The 18,212-nt window shown below is 33.5% G+C and overlaps 1 protein-coding gene across 3 annotated transcripts in view; it reads right to left on the reverse strand.

Moving 5' to 3' along the window:
- Positions 1-5,975: 5,975 nt before the first annotated feature.
- Positions 5,976-18,212, reverse strand: part of LOC111044247 (reversion-inducing cysteine-rich protein with Kazal motifs) — a 430,802-nt gene continuing 418,565 nt past the window's right edge. For all 3 annotated transcript variants that reach the window (XM_039434204.1, XM_039434188.1, XM_039434199.1), the window contains 7 exons: positions 17,661-17,938; positions 15,902-16,087; positions 13,736-13,937; positions 12,839-12,993; positions 12,374-12,501; positions 8,111-8,370; positions 5,976-7,542 (listed from right to left, as the gene is read on the reverse strand). In XM_039434204.1, coding sequence (XP_039290138.1) covers positions 7,122-7,542; positions 8,111-8,370; positions 12,374-12,501; positions 12,839-12,993; positions 13,736-13,937; positions 15,902-16,087; positions 17,661-17,938 — 1,630 coding nt within the window. In that variant the 3' untranslated portion in view covers positions 5,976-7,121. The remainder of the gene's footprint in view (positions 7,543-8,110; positions 8,371-12,373; positions 12,502-12,838; positions 12,994-13,735; positions 13,938-15,901; positions 16,088-17,660; positions 17,939-18,212) is intronic.

An 18,212-nucleotide genomic window follows, 5' to 3' on the forward strand; every position in this document is an offset into this window, starting at 1 on the left:
TGCCGCGGCCCTCCCCAGTCGCCGACTGAGTCTAGCCGGCCCAGAGCGACACTGGGAACTCTGATAGAGATAGGTGTGGGCAAAAATCTACTCAGACCATATGATAAGCAAACAGTAAAATATGCTAAATCATTATTATAATATTGTAAATTGAACGATTATTTATTTGAAACGGAAAGGTTTAAAAAATTAATCACAATTCAGCTGATTGCAATATCATATTTTTCAAAATAAAAGAAGGTACGGTACCTAAAATAAATTATGTCATCTCATGATGATAACACAGAATTATTAATCATTTTTTTGTATTTATTCTTTTTTGAATAAGGATTAATTTGTTCTTCAACTATGTTTCTTTATTTTAGATGCTATAATGTAGGCCTAAATTTTCAATTAGCATAGAGACTATCACCGTATACTAGGAATATAACCAAATTTGTTGTTTTATTTTTGGTCAAATAAACTGATCAATATAGAAAAAAGTATTGGAAATGTATGCAAAACAAAAAGGTTTCTTCAAATTAATTCAAAATGATGAAAAATCAAAGTTTGGAAAAATTGCACTCAGTGCATTTTCCTTGTACGCCCATGATAATAAAGTGACAGAACTCAAATCTTGTTTAGAAACCTTCAACTTAATGCCAACCTTACAAAATTGGACTGGGTATTAATTTAGTTACCAATTTTAACCATCTGTTTCGGAGAGGTAGTATCTCTAGATTATAGTTCTATATTAACATATGGTATGTACATTTCACATGAACATTCGTCCACTTTGATGTGCTCAAAAGTCCCACACCGACCGGGAAAACAACGAGCACGAATGTTCACTGCTTGCCGAATACCAAACATCCATCCACACTACTCGTGATTCGGCGAGTATGCTAGGTGTTCGCCGAATGCCGCATGTCTGGAGCCGGCTTAAGCAATATTTTTTACTAGAATATTATTCGTTCTGATGTTTTGGTTTCATGTAATAAATTATACTGATAAAGTTGAACAGTGAGCTAAAATAATAAGTTGAATTCTTGGCAAAACTAGATTGATAACTGCGACACAACAATAACATAATAGTAAATAACGGTTATTAAATATTGATTACATGGGTATATATTGGAATGATTTGCAAACAAATAACTAAAACGTTTATTATAAATGCTGTAATTCACAATATCCTCTTATTTACATATCTGTATAAATTCAGGGTACATTAACACCTTATACTATTTTCATGGTGAACAAACCAACAGATTCAAGCAATTCAAACCTTTTCAAGAGTATTCTTTGGTACGGTATACTATTTGACTACATTATTAAAGACGAGTTTCAAAGAGCCAAAACTTTATAATCAACAACACTTTTCATTATCACAGTTGAATTACAATTCTTCAAATCGTAATTTCAGTTTGAGTAATTTGATAGACAAATGCTTGAATAAAAAAAACGAGTTTTAAGTCAATTTTTAGAGCTGATAGAAACTAATTTTGAATTGTGACAATAATTTGACTGATTGAATTGAAAATAATTCTTCTATGTATTAAAAATCCTCTACTCTGGTATGCCAAATATGTATTGTATTATCATTATACTGAACTAGAAAATTCATTCATTGAAACTTTAGAAAAATATAACAATCATATTCTATAGAATTCATGAGGATGAGTGAGAAAAATCTCCTCCACAGTCTTTCATGAATGCATCATTATTTTAATTAATGATTTAGAAAAATAAATATAGACAAAATTCATCATCATCATTCCATTCAATTTTCCATACTCTCATCTAGTTCTCGAATTTAAAAAAATAGATTCGATATCTCACAAAGATTTTTATTTGTTTAAAGTGACATGCCTGATGAAATAATTAGTTTTGAATGTCATAAAATATGAATTAGCTTTAAAAACAATAATGTAATAGATCTCTCTAGTGAATGTTATTACGTTTACCTATATTCAAAGTTGATAGTTACGTTCACCTATATTCAAAGTTGATAGATTTCCTCATACTCAATTAATTATGGCAAAAAATAGAAGGATATTGGTCACCTGTGAAATAAATAATAATTGAATTAGACATGGAACGTGCATCCGATTCTGTTCACATAGGTCTCCCTACGAAATCAAATCCATAGACTCATTCAATATTATCCTCAAAAACTTATGACCAACTCGTTCGTTCTGAATTTTTTATGAGAAATCATTGACTTTCAATTTTCTCTCACTGGGGTTGAGATTGACATTTGAGTTCATAAACTAAATTCACCCAACCACAAAGAAGAAAAAACTACAGAAACACATAATTGACTGATAGCATTCTTCAATATATTCTAAATTAACTTGACCAACCACTGTGAAACAATTCATTGTTAGTGAAAACCACATTACATATGAATATCGAATAAAAAGAAATTTTTTGAACTTGTTCATACTTTTTGTTTGATTATTCCAACTCTGAAATCAGCATGATGAAATGAAGCACTACTGAACTGAATAAATTTTTCAGCTTGTATGAGCTTGCTTGTCGTTTCAGCAGAACAGAAGCAAAATTTCAAATTTTATCATCATTATTGCCCATTAATGATGGTCAAAATATTATTATTGAGTTAATGTTTTAGAGGACAGCATATTGAGCATGATAGAAACGACTAGAAAATGCTTCTAAGAATTTCTCCTGCTCAGCTATATCTATGACTTACATGGGATGTGTGTGGATAAATAAATTATCGACTAGAATTAATAAATCTGCATCCTAAAATCCACATACATGAAAATAACGTTACATCCACTAAGTTTTTAATATAAATTATTTTGAACATGATGGCATTTTAAAAATTCTTTGGAAATTTTTTTTCAAAACGAATTATCAATGTTAGTTGGTTTTTCTACTCTACTAGAAATACTTCACATACTTCTTGCTTGCTGTTAATTTCCTTATAATAATATAAAGTACTGTGAATTCTATAAACAATAACTTTATTCAGAGGTCAACATAATAATTAAAATACTAATTGCTATGAAAGTGAATTTTTGGCAATATTATTAAATACTACATACCAAACTATGACAACACTTGAAAAATAATATTATATAGATATGAAGTACAATATTATTGAAATCGCTCAGATTCAATCATGATCAAATTTGCATAAACTTTACAGGATAAAAGAATATTATCGATTACTTCCATTCAAGCGAGAGTCATTCAACATGGTTCATAATGAGCTTCTATTTTACAATATTTATTATCTTCAACAATTAACATCAATAATAGATAACCTAAGGACACACTTTTACAGTATTGAAGGCACATCGTTTCATGATAACAGTTATCGGATTTATAGAATTATATACATTTTATCAACAATACAAATTATTATAGTAGACTTTAAATCTTATGTACAAAGAATGTTGAGGGAAGTTCGAACTGTCTTTAAATCTCTACTGAAATGTGTGCAATTAATATCATGTTGTGTGAGACCTGATTTGCAGAATGAGAACTGGCGTGAAATAAGCTTCTTCATTTGTGTCTTCATTATCAGAAGATATATGAATACTATTCAAAAGAATCATCCAGAATAAATTTTCTTTCAAATAAGCTGACGATTCTGATGAGAAAGTTGGATAATTTTATTGAAAACTGAAATATTTAAGCTTTTCCAGGAATAATTAGGAATTGGTGAGTATTCTCAGACTGACCCTATTCTATTAATGGGCATAGTGGGCCACTCACTGCCTTGGATGGAGAATTTCAGGGGCGCGAATTCTAGGCAAAATTAATAGTGTTTTTCAAACGTTATATTCCATACTGAACATTACAACATATAGAGGCCTATATCTCTAATCAAGAAATTAATAATTAGAACATAATAGACCTAGCGAGAAGGAGCCAGTTACCCAGTAACTCACAGTAGACCCCAGAGAAGAATCGCACGAAGAAAATGAATTAATAGAAATCAGAAATGGCTTTCATTCGATTGGTTTCCAACATTTTAAAGACTCGGTACAATTATTGGACACTTGAGGAATAAATATGTAACATGACATATCCGTCTTCCACTTCAAATTAAGATTCCAGGTTCATCCAACATTTGAAATTTAATTTTGATACATTTGAACACACTCCAATCAGAGAAATAAAATGGTAACATTATACGGTAGACAATTACTGCATTACTCAACTAAACATTAACTAATTCTCGCTTGAATAATGAATAGTTATTGAATTTCTCTGTATTAAAAACAGAATAAACTGATTGGTATTGTGATTTAAAAATATATACATATAAAATAATTAGTAGTAAACATAGTACACAAGTTAATGCCCAAATTTATCATTTTCAATCATACTAGTCCATACAATATTAATATTAAGATCTGGCTGCTCAGAGGGCCCTGATGCAATACCCACGTTCATTGTAAAAGGCTGTGCTCCTGTTCTTGTGAAACCTCTTAATTATATTTTAAATCTATCTGTAAAATCTGGCAAATTTTCTCAAAAGTGGAAAACTGCTAGAATAATACCTGTTTTCAAATCTGGTAAAAGAACTGATATTGTAAATTACAGACCCATTTCTATCTTGAATTGCTTTTCAAAAATATTCGAAAAAATTTTGCACTCAATTATATTTAGGCAGGTCAAGAGTACCATACCGGATGAGCAACATATATTCTTGCCAGGTCGCTCGACGGTGACCAACCTAATGACTTTCAGTAATGAAATATCACAAGTATTGGATGGAGGAGGACGTGTTGATGTAATCTATACAGACTTGTCCAAGGCTCTCGATACTATTAGTCATAGGCTATTGTTGAGGAAGCTTGGGCAGATGGGTTTCAGTAATAATTTAGTGAGCCTTCTGCAGAGTTATTTGCGATCAAGAATGCATTATGTTTAAAAAATTTGAATCTAGATTGTTCGAGTGTGCATCAGGGGTGCCTCAGGGTTCCAATCTTGGGCCCCTTTTATTCCTTTTGTACTTAAATGTCCCTTCTATTATAAAAAATTTCCTCCTGCCTAATGTATGCAGATGATCTTAAATTGTTTAAGGAGATCAGGAATGTGGATGATAGACTTGTATTGCAGGGTGATATTGACAATTTTTCCCATTGGTGTGTGAAGTTGATGAACTAAAAATTAATGTTCTAAAACGCAAATTCCCAAGTTTTAATCGCCAGATAAATCCACAGATGAATTCATACTGCATAAACGATAGGCCATTGAAACAGGTGATGCACTTCAAAGACTTTGGAGTTGAGTTTGCTTCAGACTTATCATTCAACTTGCATATTGATTCAATGGTTTCTAGAGATAATCAACAAATGGGCTTTATCCTTAGAACCAGTTCGCCGTTTAGTGATGTGACCCCCTTGATTTTGATTTATAAGTCACTGGTGAGAAGTCTGCTTGAGTATGCATCCGAGATATGGAATCCATACCATGTGGATAGAATGAGTACTCTGGAACGGTTACAGAATACAGTTTTACGATTCGTGTACTTCAAAAAATTCAAAAAGTTTTGTCCATTTGACTTCCCAACAGAGTCATTGAGAAGTTTATTCCATGTGACATCCTTGAAAGTAAGGCGTGATGTTAGAGCGCTTATTTTCCTCTTAAATAATGAAATTGATTCACCATATTTACTCTCCAAAATGAATATATATATATATATATATATATATATATATATTTCACCAGTGACTCGGCGCTCTGAGTTTTCTTTTTCCGTTCCTCGATCCAGAACACTTAAAAGTTACAACTCCCCTCTTAATAGAATGCAAAGAACTTATAAAAGTTTGTCTGGGCGCCTAGATGTCTTCTGGTTTTCTCGCGCTAAATTCCGGAAAGCGTTATATGATAATCTTGTGTAAGCATGATCTGATCAATTGAATAGTTGATGTGTCAGTGTGGATGTGCATATGGTTTGGGACATCGTTTAGTTATAAATGTTATTTATTCTATTGATAAAATTTTTGTTCATTATTTTTTATTATATTCTTTTTTTTTTTTTTATTTTTAGAATTTTGAATTCTCAATTTGTTTTATTTTTACTTTTTTCATAAGTAGGTATTTGAAATCTTTGTATTTTTCATTTTTGAATTAGGTGGCATTTTTGTTGTTTGTATTAGTTATTATTGCATAAGTTCATATTATTTTTATCATTATTTTTCTTTTTTTCATTTGTATCTGTACAATTTTCATTGTCAAGGAGACTCATTTGGAGAGACCCGTTGTCTCCATTGTGAATAATAAATAAATAAATAAATAAACATTATTGAACTTCTTCAAACCAGGCTTAAGAAAATATCCCTCACCGGCTTTGCAAGTTTTATGATGGTGTCATTTTTTAAATGTTATCTACCCTTTGTAATAGGGAGTAACGCTTATATGTTATGTACCCTCCCTCGTAGTGTTGCGTAACAGTAGGCCAGGGCGTAATATTCAAGAATGCTTCTTTTTATCATTGTCAAAAAGTAAAAAAAAATGAACGCAATGCCTGATTATAACTCATTAGTTGGATATGTTCTTGATTTTTAATGTAAATTATTGAAAGAACGTGATCTCAAATCAGTAGTTCTTGATGCACACAATCCTTCACTGTTATGGTTTGGCCAAGTCTTGTTATCTACAATTTACTCATGATCCACAAACTATTATATGGGAGTAAATTACCCACAATAGTTACAACACAGATATATCCACCCGATGCCTCATTCAACATTTATTAATTGAATATGATTATACATCAAAACATAAACATACACAAGAAGAAACCCAGTTTCAGAGATGCTGTAGTATTGATCCATAAGAAAATAAAAAACAAAATATTATTTTTCTTACTTCTAACTAAGAAAAACGATTGGTTTTTAAATAAATTAAAAATACTACTAACGAAAACACAACTTTTGTTCGAATAAACCTATAAAAAATCCTAGATATTTTGTTTTTATTTTATTATAGGTACACGAATAGTTAATAGAAGTATTATTCTACAGAAAACACTCGCGCTGCAACTCGAATTAGTTTGATTTGATTAGAAAACTGTAGTATCAAAAAGGGTACATATAATTATTCACAGATAACAACAGGAAACGATGCAACAAGGATCGTGAGGAGAGCAAAGACTAGGGTGGGTAGTGCGACCACCTGAGCAGGAGGAAGAGCGAGGGCGCGAGTAGGTGCGAGAGAGAGAGCAAGTCGAGAGAGAGCAGCACTGAGGCGGTGTTGTAGGTGACCGAGTGAACGACTGCCGCCGCGGTCAGAGCGCTGAGGCTCAGTTCGCTCATCATGCGTGGACTGCTACGTCTCACCAGACTGGACAGTTTTTCTGCCTCGCGGACGCACGCCTCGAATTGGAGAGCGGACGCGTGTTTGTCGGTGGGCGTGATTAGGACTAGAATGTCGAGTTGGACGGTGAGGATGCCGCGTACCACACACTCGGCCACCTGTATCTGTCGCTCCAGGGCGCTCAGCACTGCTTCGACGGTCAGGGCGCTCATGCTGTTGCCACGCAGCGCGTACAGCGCTCGGTCCACCTGTTTCTGGCTGTAACATAACAAAAACCAACACCATTGATGATCACTTGCACATAATCATGAGAACCATCTTGATTAGCCAAGCAAAAAATCAGATCAATGATAGATGGCAACATATCAGCAGAATTGGCAAGGCTAACAAATACAAATTTGCCGAAATCGAAGCCAATCTAACTCATTCCAACCAGTTTATTTATATGTTTTTTATTGACAGAGAGATCCTTTTGGATGTTCTGCCGTGCTGTATTAACCAATGTCAATTCCAACCAGTTAGGCACTCTGATGAAAGAAAAAAAATCAATGAACAAGTTAGAAAAGGAATTTTGAGCATGAAATCTTCATTGGAGATAAATAACATCCTTGATCCTTCTTAAACTATTGGCTACAAATAGGATTGTAGCCTATATTCTTTCCTATTGAAGTACAACATTATTGAAGTCAATAGGAAAAATATCATCCTTTCCTATTGAAGATGTTCTATCCTATTGAAGTACATGATATATAGGTACTCCTGATGATAGGATTCAAAACATTATTCTCATAAATAATTTAGAATGGGATAAGTGGCTTTTGCTAACCTGTACAAGAGGTTGACAGCGCCGGCACAGACGGGGCAACAGGCGGTGGGAGGCGTGATGCCGACACAGTCGGGCCGTGCGAGGGGGGGACAGACGACAGCGACGTGACGGCACTGTGGCTCAGCGTGGTCGCCGATCAGCCCCACCGTCATGCATGTGCCCACGTAGTCGACGGTAACGCGACGCGCCAGGGCGGCACACTCTGACGCGTACGTGTTGCCGTCAATGCCACACACTGTTCCTGTTCTCTTGCAAGAATACTGAAACACATATTCCGTCAAATAATTCATTTCTTCCTCAAATAATAACATAATATAATATTAATATTATTATAATATAAGTAAGCATTAATGTATACAACTCAGTGTATAGTAAACACTTGTTGAAAACCACCCGCAACTCGCATTTTCAATTTCAAAACAAATCTTTTTATTTGTCCCAAAAATCATAATAACAATGGTTTCAAAAGAAAAAAAAGTAGACTACAATATCAAATGAAAAATGAAATACCATTAAATAGGATGAGTTAGGATAAGATATATTTATACAGAAAGTCCCGGCAAGGTTCGAAAAAACATGAGGTCGAGTGTTCAATGATAAACAATAATGTATTAATAGTATATTTCGCACCTAGAGCAGAAAAACATTTTTGCCCATGGTGCGAACGCTATTTTTCGCCACACACAAAAATAAGCAATATATATACCGGGTGATTACAAATGAAATAGACAGTTTGAATAGCTTGTAGAGAATTTATTATTTAAAAGTTTAGATCATTACTTACATGATTACATAGAAGAATTCTTGAAGTTTTTATTGAAAATTTACAGATGTTCAATGTGTGCACCATTTGCAACACGACAGATATCAACACGGTAGTCAAATTCTGACCACACACGACTAAGCATCTCACGGTTAACTGTAGCAAGAGCATTTGTGATTCATTGTTTAAGATCATCGATATCAACAGGAAGCGGTGGTACGAAAACTTTGTCTTTTACATAGCCCCACAAGAAAAAGTCGCAGGGCGTTAGGTCCGGACTATGAGGTGGCCACGGCTGAAACACAACGTTTTCCTCACTTGCACGGCCGATCCATCGTCTAGGAAGATGTTCATCCAGATACCCTCTGACATCTGAGTACCAGTGAGGCGGAGCTCCATCTTATACAAAAATGAAGTTACAACTATCTTCATGGAGTTGAGGCATTAACCATTCGGTTAACATGTCCAGATAAATTCTTCCGGTTACTGATGGTTCTTGGAAGAAGAAAGGCCCGTAAACCTTTTCACAAGATAAAGAGCAAAACACGTTCACTTTAGGAGAATTGCGTATGTGCTGTACAGTCTCTCTTGGGGTTTCTGTTCCCCATACTCGTACATTATGTCTCTTAACTTTTCCACTAATGTGAAAAGTGCATTCATCACTAAAAATTAGGCGATTAAACAATGTGTCGTCATTTTTAAGACAATGTTGCATCTCTTGACAAAAATTTTTACGTACAATTTTATCATTGTCATTTAAACTTTGTACTAACTGCAATTATAAGGTGTCATTTTCAAACGTTTCCGCAGAATTTTTCACACAGTAGGTTGAGGAATTTGCAATTCTAAACTCACTGATCTAGTGGATTTTCCTGGACTTCGTACAAAAACATCACGAACACTATCAATTTTTTCTTTTGTAACAGAAGGTCTTCCAGTACTCTTCTTCTTACACACACATCCACTGCTTTCAAAACGTTCATACCAGTCATAAATTGATTGCCTTGTTGGTGGTGGTTTACCGTATTTTGTTCTGAAATGACGCTGCACAACAGTAACAGAGTTTGTTTTGGCTAATTCAAGAACACAATAAGCTTTCTCCACTTGAGTAGCGGCCATATTGCTAAACTAAACTGGCTGTTGTAACACGGAGCAGCCGACAATAGCCAGCAACAGTTCTACCAACATAAACTTAAAGAAATTCCCTACAAACCTATATCACTTACTATGTTGAAATACACCAGTTTAATTTTGTACAGGCTATTGAAGTTGTCTATTTCATTTGTAATCACCCGGTATATATTTATATTAGAATAGTTGTTTACTAAGCACTTCCGATAGCAGAAGTGGAAGGTGATAGCTCTAGCAAATCTGAGGTAATCTGAATATCAGGAAATTGTCCAAGTATTTTTATTTTTTAATCTGATTTGTCTAAATAACTTAAAAGATGATGTTCAATTATGTGGGAGGTTGAGTTTATACTTTTTTATTCTTTCGAATTACAATAAATGATATTATTATAAATGTTTTAATTATTGAATAATGAACACAAATAATGAAAAGTTTTTTGATCACCTTTCTTAGTTCCATGTTCTTAGGCCAGAAAGAAACCTGTTCTGACATCAGACGAGAGTCGTCTGCAAACAATGTCTTTCAGATCTACGTAGGGACTGGAAAACAGCTGCTTTCTGTGCAGTGTGGCGAAAATAGTTATTTTCCTACAGATACCCTGAAAAGTGACCATTTCTGCACTGATTGCTGGCCACAAAGAATCACTTTTCCGCACTAGTGCGCAAAGTGAGTACTTTGTGTACTCCAGATTTGCAGCATGACAACACAAAATAATTAGTAGGTAATATGGAGCACCAGTGCAGCAAAATCAAAATTAAGTTGGTAACTCATAGTGAGGCCCACGTTATAATAATATCAAGGACATCGTGGACAGCTGTGGCCACCACCCACACAGCACACAGCCCCACCCCCCCCCCCGCCATTCAAACACTACTACATTATTCTATTTTATTTATTAATAAAATTACACAGAAAAAAATTTGATGGATTTCAGGGAATTTCACCCATACTTACCCACTTTTCATATTCAATGGTAACTGTAGGAAAAATTAAAGTAAGTAAAGTAATTACTCGCCTACGGCTCGGGCGTAAACGCTTCTTTCGGTGGTTGCACAATAGTTATTTGTGCAACTAGTGCGCAAAGTGACAGTTTGCTGCACCAAAAGAAACGTTTAAGGAATGGTTTGTTGAGTGCACCAGAGGAACTTTGCGCACGTACTTCACATCTAATTTTTCCTACAGTTTCCTACAGTAATTATGGGTAAAATCCCCTGAAATCCATCAAATGTTTTTCGGTGTAATTTTATTATTAATAAATAAAATTGAATAATAATGTAGTAAATGAATGAAGGGGCGGCTGTCACTCATGTGGTGGCTGTCGCTGTCCTCGGTGTCCTTAATATTATTATAACGTGCAGTGAAGTATACCACAGTCACTGTTACCAACTTAATTTTTGTTTTCGTGCACTAATCCTCCATATAACCCACCAACTATTTTGCGTTGCCATGTTGCAAATCTGGAGTGCAGAAAAAATTTTTCCTGCACTAGAGCGGAAAAGTGATTCTTTGCGTTCTGTAATCAGTGCAGCAATGGCCACTTTTCAACGTAACTGTAGGAAAAAATAATTACATAAAACGTTAACAATGGGCACAACTATTGAGTATTGACTCATTGTATATTCAAAAAGTGCTGTAAAATGTCTAAGTATTTGCTTGATCATCAGCTCCAATGAGAAAAAATATTGTACCTTTTGTTTAATTCAGGTTTTCCTTGCATTAATATTTTTTCCTTGTTTATTTATTTTTGTAAATTTTGAAACTGAAGAAAAATGATGTATTTCTTTAAATGATCTGGTTTTCACTTTTAAAATTTCAGTATTTTTTAATCAATTTTATTTCAAAATTCCATTTCTAAAATTTTCTAATGCGGTTTTGATTATGTTTTGCATTTGGTATTTTATTTGTTATAGCCCAAGTTAGTTGTATGATTTTGTGATGTCATTACCTACTCTATGAGTAGTATTACCCTATTCTGTAAGCCAGACACTTGAGATCCAGAATTATTATTAAATACCGGTAAGCGTCTTGCAAAAGTGAAAAAATATTACTACCCACTAAGCTTATGATTCATTTTTTTTCAATTTGTGAGTGACTTTATAGTATGACGGTTCAAATGATTGAAAGCTGGATCAGTCTACTGGTACTTAATGAAATCCTCCCAAATTATCTGCTTGAAATATTATCACTTATGAAAAAATATCACAAGCACTAATGAAAATAGCGAAAGACTAGTTTATGTTGTTACACCATTCATCAATCTCTAGTAAACTGAATCTTAAACATCAAATAGCACAATGACAGTTATTCATATAGTGTATATTAGAAAAAAACACAGATTATTCTTGAAGAGAATCTCTATTTAAACTTACCAGACATGGACCGTGATAGTCAAGCGTTTTTCCATGTTGCAAGAGGAAGCAGATATTTTGATGTTCATGACCGCTTGTATCACAAACTGGATCATAAGGAAGGTCTTTACACGAGTTTCTGGCATTAACTGAAAAAATGCCATAAATAAGAAAAGTAAAATAGTTATTCCATTTTTTAATATCATTTTCCATGAAGTTTTAGAATCAGAAAAATATTTTCCATATTGGATGATGAGAGTTTCAAATACAGTTTATCAAATTCCATAAATTACCGTATTCTGAAAATTTATAATAAGCGATCCATATAATAACCTTGCTTGAATACCGTAATATTGACAACCATAATATTTTTTATGATCATCCATATTATATTATAATCAATATTTGTTCGAGCTTGAGTAACTTTCACTCAAAGTCTCAGATTCACAGAAACATGACGCATATTTTACAGCAAACAGCACTCACCGCATGAATATTGTTGGCATGGTTTGTGTAGAAGAGACAAGCAGACTTGTCTATCTGGGATACAAACTTCGTTTTCGTTGCAAGGATTGCTTGCACATGGGTTTTTACTCTCACAAGCTCCAAACTCGAAATCTGCATCTGATAATCCAACACATCTGAAAAATGTTGTATGAAGTGAGTAGACTAGCCTACATTTTTTAAACATAGAGCACAGTTCTAATAGAATAAATCCACTCAATATATTATTCTTAACATATTCCAAGTTGTAATGGAGAAGTGAGTGTTTACGTTGCATGTAACACAACTATATTATGAATGTTCACGACTCATACTAGTATACTATTCAATATTATTGATCAAGGTACCGTATTGATTATTTTTATATTATTTCATATTAATTAGAAAGACGTTTCCGTTCCACCGTAGAACCATGCTTTTTGTGAAAAATATAATTGTGAAAAAAATGTAAACTTTATGATGATTTATGAAGAAAAGTACCATATATATTCAACTTTCTCAGTGTACCAATATTTCATTTGCAGAATATTTGAAATAAAAATGAACAAGAGGTAATTGAAGATAAACTGCGTTGAAATATAATAAAAGAGATGATATGCTTGAAGTAAGGTAAAATGATTCTATTTAGAAATGTTGATAAAAAATAAAATATCTTTGGAATTTTTACTCCATGTGAGTAAATTTTCATCCTTATGAGTTAGCCAATTTTCAAAACAAGAGAAAACCTGAAAGTTGAGACGATTTAAAAAACTGATTATTCCGATTAATATTATGGTAGTACCGTATTGATATGATTTGAGGCGAACAATAACTTTGAGAGATAATAATTGAGAGGATAATTTCAAGAATGGAAGCACAATTATTATTATTAATACTCACTTGGCAAGGCATGAGCTTGGATACGTGTTTCCATTTCTGCCACATACTGGTACATGATGAGGTGGACAATTGCATGGCAGACTTGTGTATGCTGAGTCCTTCACAGAAAGAGAGGAGACTTCACACTGCTTTTTCGAACATGATATTTCACCAGCATAGCAGCTGCATAAGTTGCATTCCATGTAAAACCAGGATCCATGATCTGTGAATTTGATGAAATTGTGAATAAAAATATTTATTGTATAACGAGGTAGGTAGATTCTTTTCATATGAAACATTTTCTTCATTTGAAAATGTTTTTACCAAATCGTCACAAAATATTCGATGCATAGTGGATATGAATAAGATAGTCACCATTTCAAAATAAATAAATGAAAATATTTTCTATTGAAATTTAGATAGATCAATATGGAATCTATTCATTTTCTCTCGCAATCAATCTGAAATATTAGACAATATAGGCCTACGCTAACATACAATTATTTAAAAGAAATACGGTACATATTGTGGAACTTTTTAATGTAAAAGAAAAATCACCCTATTATTATTCAAATTTCTATAATATATTCCTACAATTGTGATAAAGATAATGAAGCAACATACATTACAACCTCATTTTTTCTTTATCTCGACCATCATAAATGATCAAGATCATGAAATAAGTTTTCAAAATTAAATAGGATATTAATAAAATTTATAAGCTATAATAACATACATTTTTGTGAAAATGTCTTATGATTATACAATTTTGTGAAATTGAGTTAAGCCTGATTCCTGGTTTAACAAAACACCATTGATTTTTATTTACTCTATTTATTTAAAGTTAACAAGTAAAAATATCGATAGTAATAAGTACACGACATTGCAGGAGTCATCGCCATTACAGTGATCATTGAATAGCTCGAAAACACAGAGATGTCGCTGCCATGGCGAACACAAGCTGCCAACTGTATAATATTGAACACAATAATATCAAAAATAAAATATTATAATACTTGGCGTATATAGTAACGTTTTAAAGTGGTGGCATGTTTCGTGCTGGTAGCCTATAGCACATTGTCAAGCCCAGAGAGTCGTCAAGTCCTAGTTCTCTGGATGACAATGGGGTGGTACCGGTATACCAGCACGAAACATGAGTGTTAATATATTTTTGTCAGAAAAGTATTCTTATTATAACTTATTTAGACAAGTGGAGAGGAAGAATGGATAACCAACAGGACATCCACATATTTATAAAATCATTTGTTATTCAATTAGCAGCTTTTGGAGAAGCATATAAATTTTGCTGAGAAAATCCATAATTTTAAGTTACACATGAAACTTATGGAATATTATCATGTCGTGTGATCCTTATACGGTGCCTACTACCAATCTGCATAATCTGAATAGGTGAAGAATGAATAAAGCTGCGTTTACACCAAACTTATTAACAAAATGTTTATTTATCCGTCCTTATAGATTCTATTAGATTGAACGCATAACTTATCATACACATGATGTGCATGTATATTCTTGTCAAGCTCGATCCGTTCAATCTAATACAATCTATAAGGACGGAAAAATTAACATTTTGTTAATAAGTTTGGTGTAAACGCAGCTTAGACCTAATTTAAAATTCAAGGCTTGTATGTGACATCAACATGACACTCGTCATCTTCGATGCTTCAATTCCCAAACATGTAACTTAGCTCTTGAATTCCCCCGAAAATGTAATTCTATTGAAGAAATTCATCTTTTTTGAATAATCATTAATAATATATCTTCAAAAAAAATCATGGGAACGACTCGTGAATTGGAAGCCAGAGAATTTTGAGATTGAAGTACAATTGATTTTTATTCATTCTCTCTCAATAACATATCACCACCTAAACATAAACATAGTGAGTTTTATGAATGGATATTCATAGTGGAGGCTACCAAGCTGCCATTTTTCTGACAGTATGGAAGATGAGGCGCATTTCTCTTTTCATTTTCCCGGTTTCATGTTGCCAAGTTGAAATGACTCAAAACGTTTCAATACGGTACTAAAGACTAGTAGCCAATGATGCTCATCTCAACTTTTTCTTAACAGACTAAACTACACAATTCATCGTTAGTATTTTCTTATGAATTTAATTTTGGTTCAATGAAACAGACACTTATTACATCAGCCTTTGGTAAACATACCAATTTTCTTGCTGCCGAGCCAGCACGAGTCCAAAGGAAAGCAGGGCATCGGCTGACATTGATCAATTGTTCCTAGAGATGAGCACTGGCATATTTTCAGGCAACCCTTCTGGCCGCTCGGTACTGGAATGCGTACATACGACCCAGCCGGCACCGTGTACTGCGATACTTCTCCCAGTTTGCAGCCTGAAAAAGTCAATTGATCAATGAACTGCATCAAACTAACAAAAACTATGGTTTTTGGAAAAATCGAATAAATCTTTCTTGTATCATTTATCTTTTGAAATAAGATGGAAATATGTACCACCATTCAATATACCTTATCATCTTTATCCCTTATCGGTGTACCGTACACAATATTTGATATATCTTTCATGATAGATTCTCTTATCAATAAAATCTGAAATGCATTTAATGGGTATTTCGATAAAAAGAAAGTATTGCGAATGATCAAATCAGATATATCAATAAAGGATATATTAATACATAATTTCCGTAAAAACTATTTCAACATTCTATCAGTGAGAACTATGTGGAAGGAAACTCAAAATCAACAAGAATGATTCATCCAATGGAGAGCCTTGTCATGAAAAACTCATATCGTTATATAATATAATTGCATGGAATTATAAGCTCTGTAGATGTACAGATGTACTATATAGCCTAATATAGCTAACGATCTGTGATTATTGCATGATGAGTTTTGAGATTCCTATTGCAGTTGGTTGACACTGCAATAATGAGCTGGTATCCTTCATAAATATATTTCTGTGTTTTCAATTTGCCTCTACATTAGAAAACTTCAACCTTATTATTTATAAGTACACTAATGTCAACAACTATAATATTGTTAAAAGTGATTCAATATGAATTTGATGAAACTGAGCTTGTAGAGCATGGAATTCTTTTCAATTTAAGACGAATCACAAGGTCCTATCATGTCTTAGACCCTATTTAGATGCTGTTGATTGACAGTAAAATCGTGAGAAAAATGAAAAACGGAATCGTCATATTTTATTTGGCTGTCACTTTTCAATTGTAATCGCATATGAATAGAATTGTTTATTGAAATGGAAAGAGCAGAGAATTTCACAAAAACTTAAACTACATAATTTTCACATCGAGTATTCCACGATAGAGAATGATTTATTAATAAGCCTCTAATATAATAGCCTCTCTATTGGAAAACTCTAACCTTATTATTCATAAGTACACTATAATGTCAAGAACTATATATTGTTCCTGACGAGAATTCATTCCGTTTATATTTGATGTATTGTCAATACTTGGAAGAGTTTAGAACTTCAATTGTTGCTAGATTGGTTTTATTTTATTCTATTGTGACTATGTCATATAAATATTAAATCGACCATCTGATGGTGGCCTGCCGCCAGAACTTGACGATCCAGCTGGTGGCCCTAGTGGATGTAATGAGCGCAATGCCTTGCAACTTGCTCGGTCACTTTTGGCAACTCACTGATCACTTATAATAAGAGCCAAACTCTAGCTGTCCTTCAAGGTCTAATTACAAGATAAAAATGTTGATCTTCATTATGAGTTCTACAAAAATTGCATGATATCGCTAAACAATACTAGATAGAATGTGTCATTAATGAATAATACTAAATCAATACGGTATGGATTTTGCACCTAGATAAAAAAGTGAATCACAGTGTAGTTTGAGCTGGTAGGCCATATAGTATTCACTTATCAATCAATAAAATATGCATGTGTCCCATGAGTATTTAATGAAACATACCTTGAAAACATTGGTATGGTTGACATCCGTTGGAGTGGTGACAGTTTCTGTTAACCTGGCATATTTGACTAGAATTGCAAGGATCGCCCTTGCAGGGCTGGGTGAGCTGATCGTGTGGTGGGTGATATGGGTGATCAGAAGGTGCAAGGTAGGGTGATAATGATATACAAGGAATAATGGGATTGTCTGGAGAGAGACGAGCACAAAGCGAAGCCGCCGAGTAGCCTGGCATCTTGGCCCAATCAACGCAGTGACTCAGCAGCTCAAAACAGTCATCCCTGCAAATAGAAGAGCTTTTTAGAAGTAAAAGATTTTGAATATAACAAATAATTTTTTTATAAATAAGAGATACTACTTGAGTGATGTTTGTCCAAATTGAATTTTTCTCTCGTTAATTCTAACAGAAAAATATTTGTAAAAATTATAAAGCTGATGAAACAAAAATGTCTATAGCCTACTGATGTGAATGATTCTATAATAGTGATTCAATTCAATTCAATTAAAATTTCTCCACCAAGTTAACACTTTCGATCTCAAATTACTAAAGTCTTA

This window comes from Nilaparvata lugens, chromosome 1 (genome assembly GCF_014356525.2).
Source record: "Nilaparvata lugens isolate BPH chromosome 1, ASM1435652v1, whole genome shotgun sequence".
Taxonomy (NCBI): domain Eukaryota; kingdom Metazoa; phylum Arthropoda; class Insecta; order Hemiptera; family Delphacidae; genus Nilaparvata; species Nilaparvata lugens.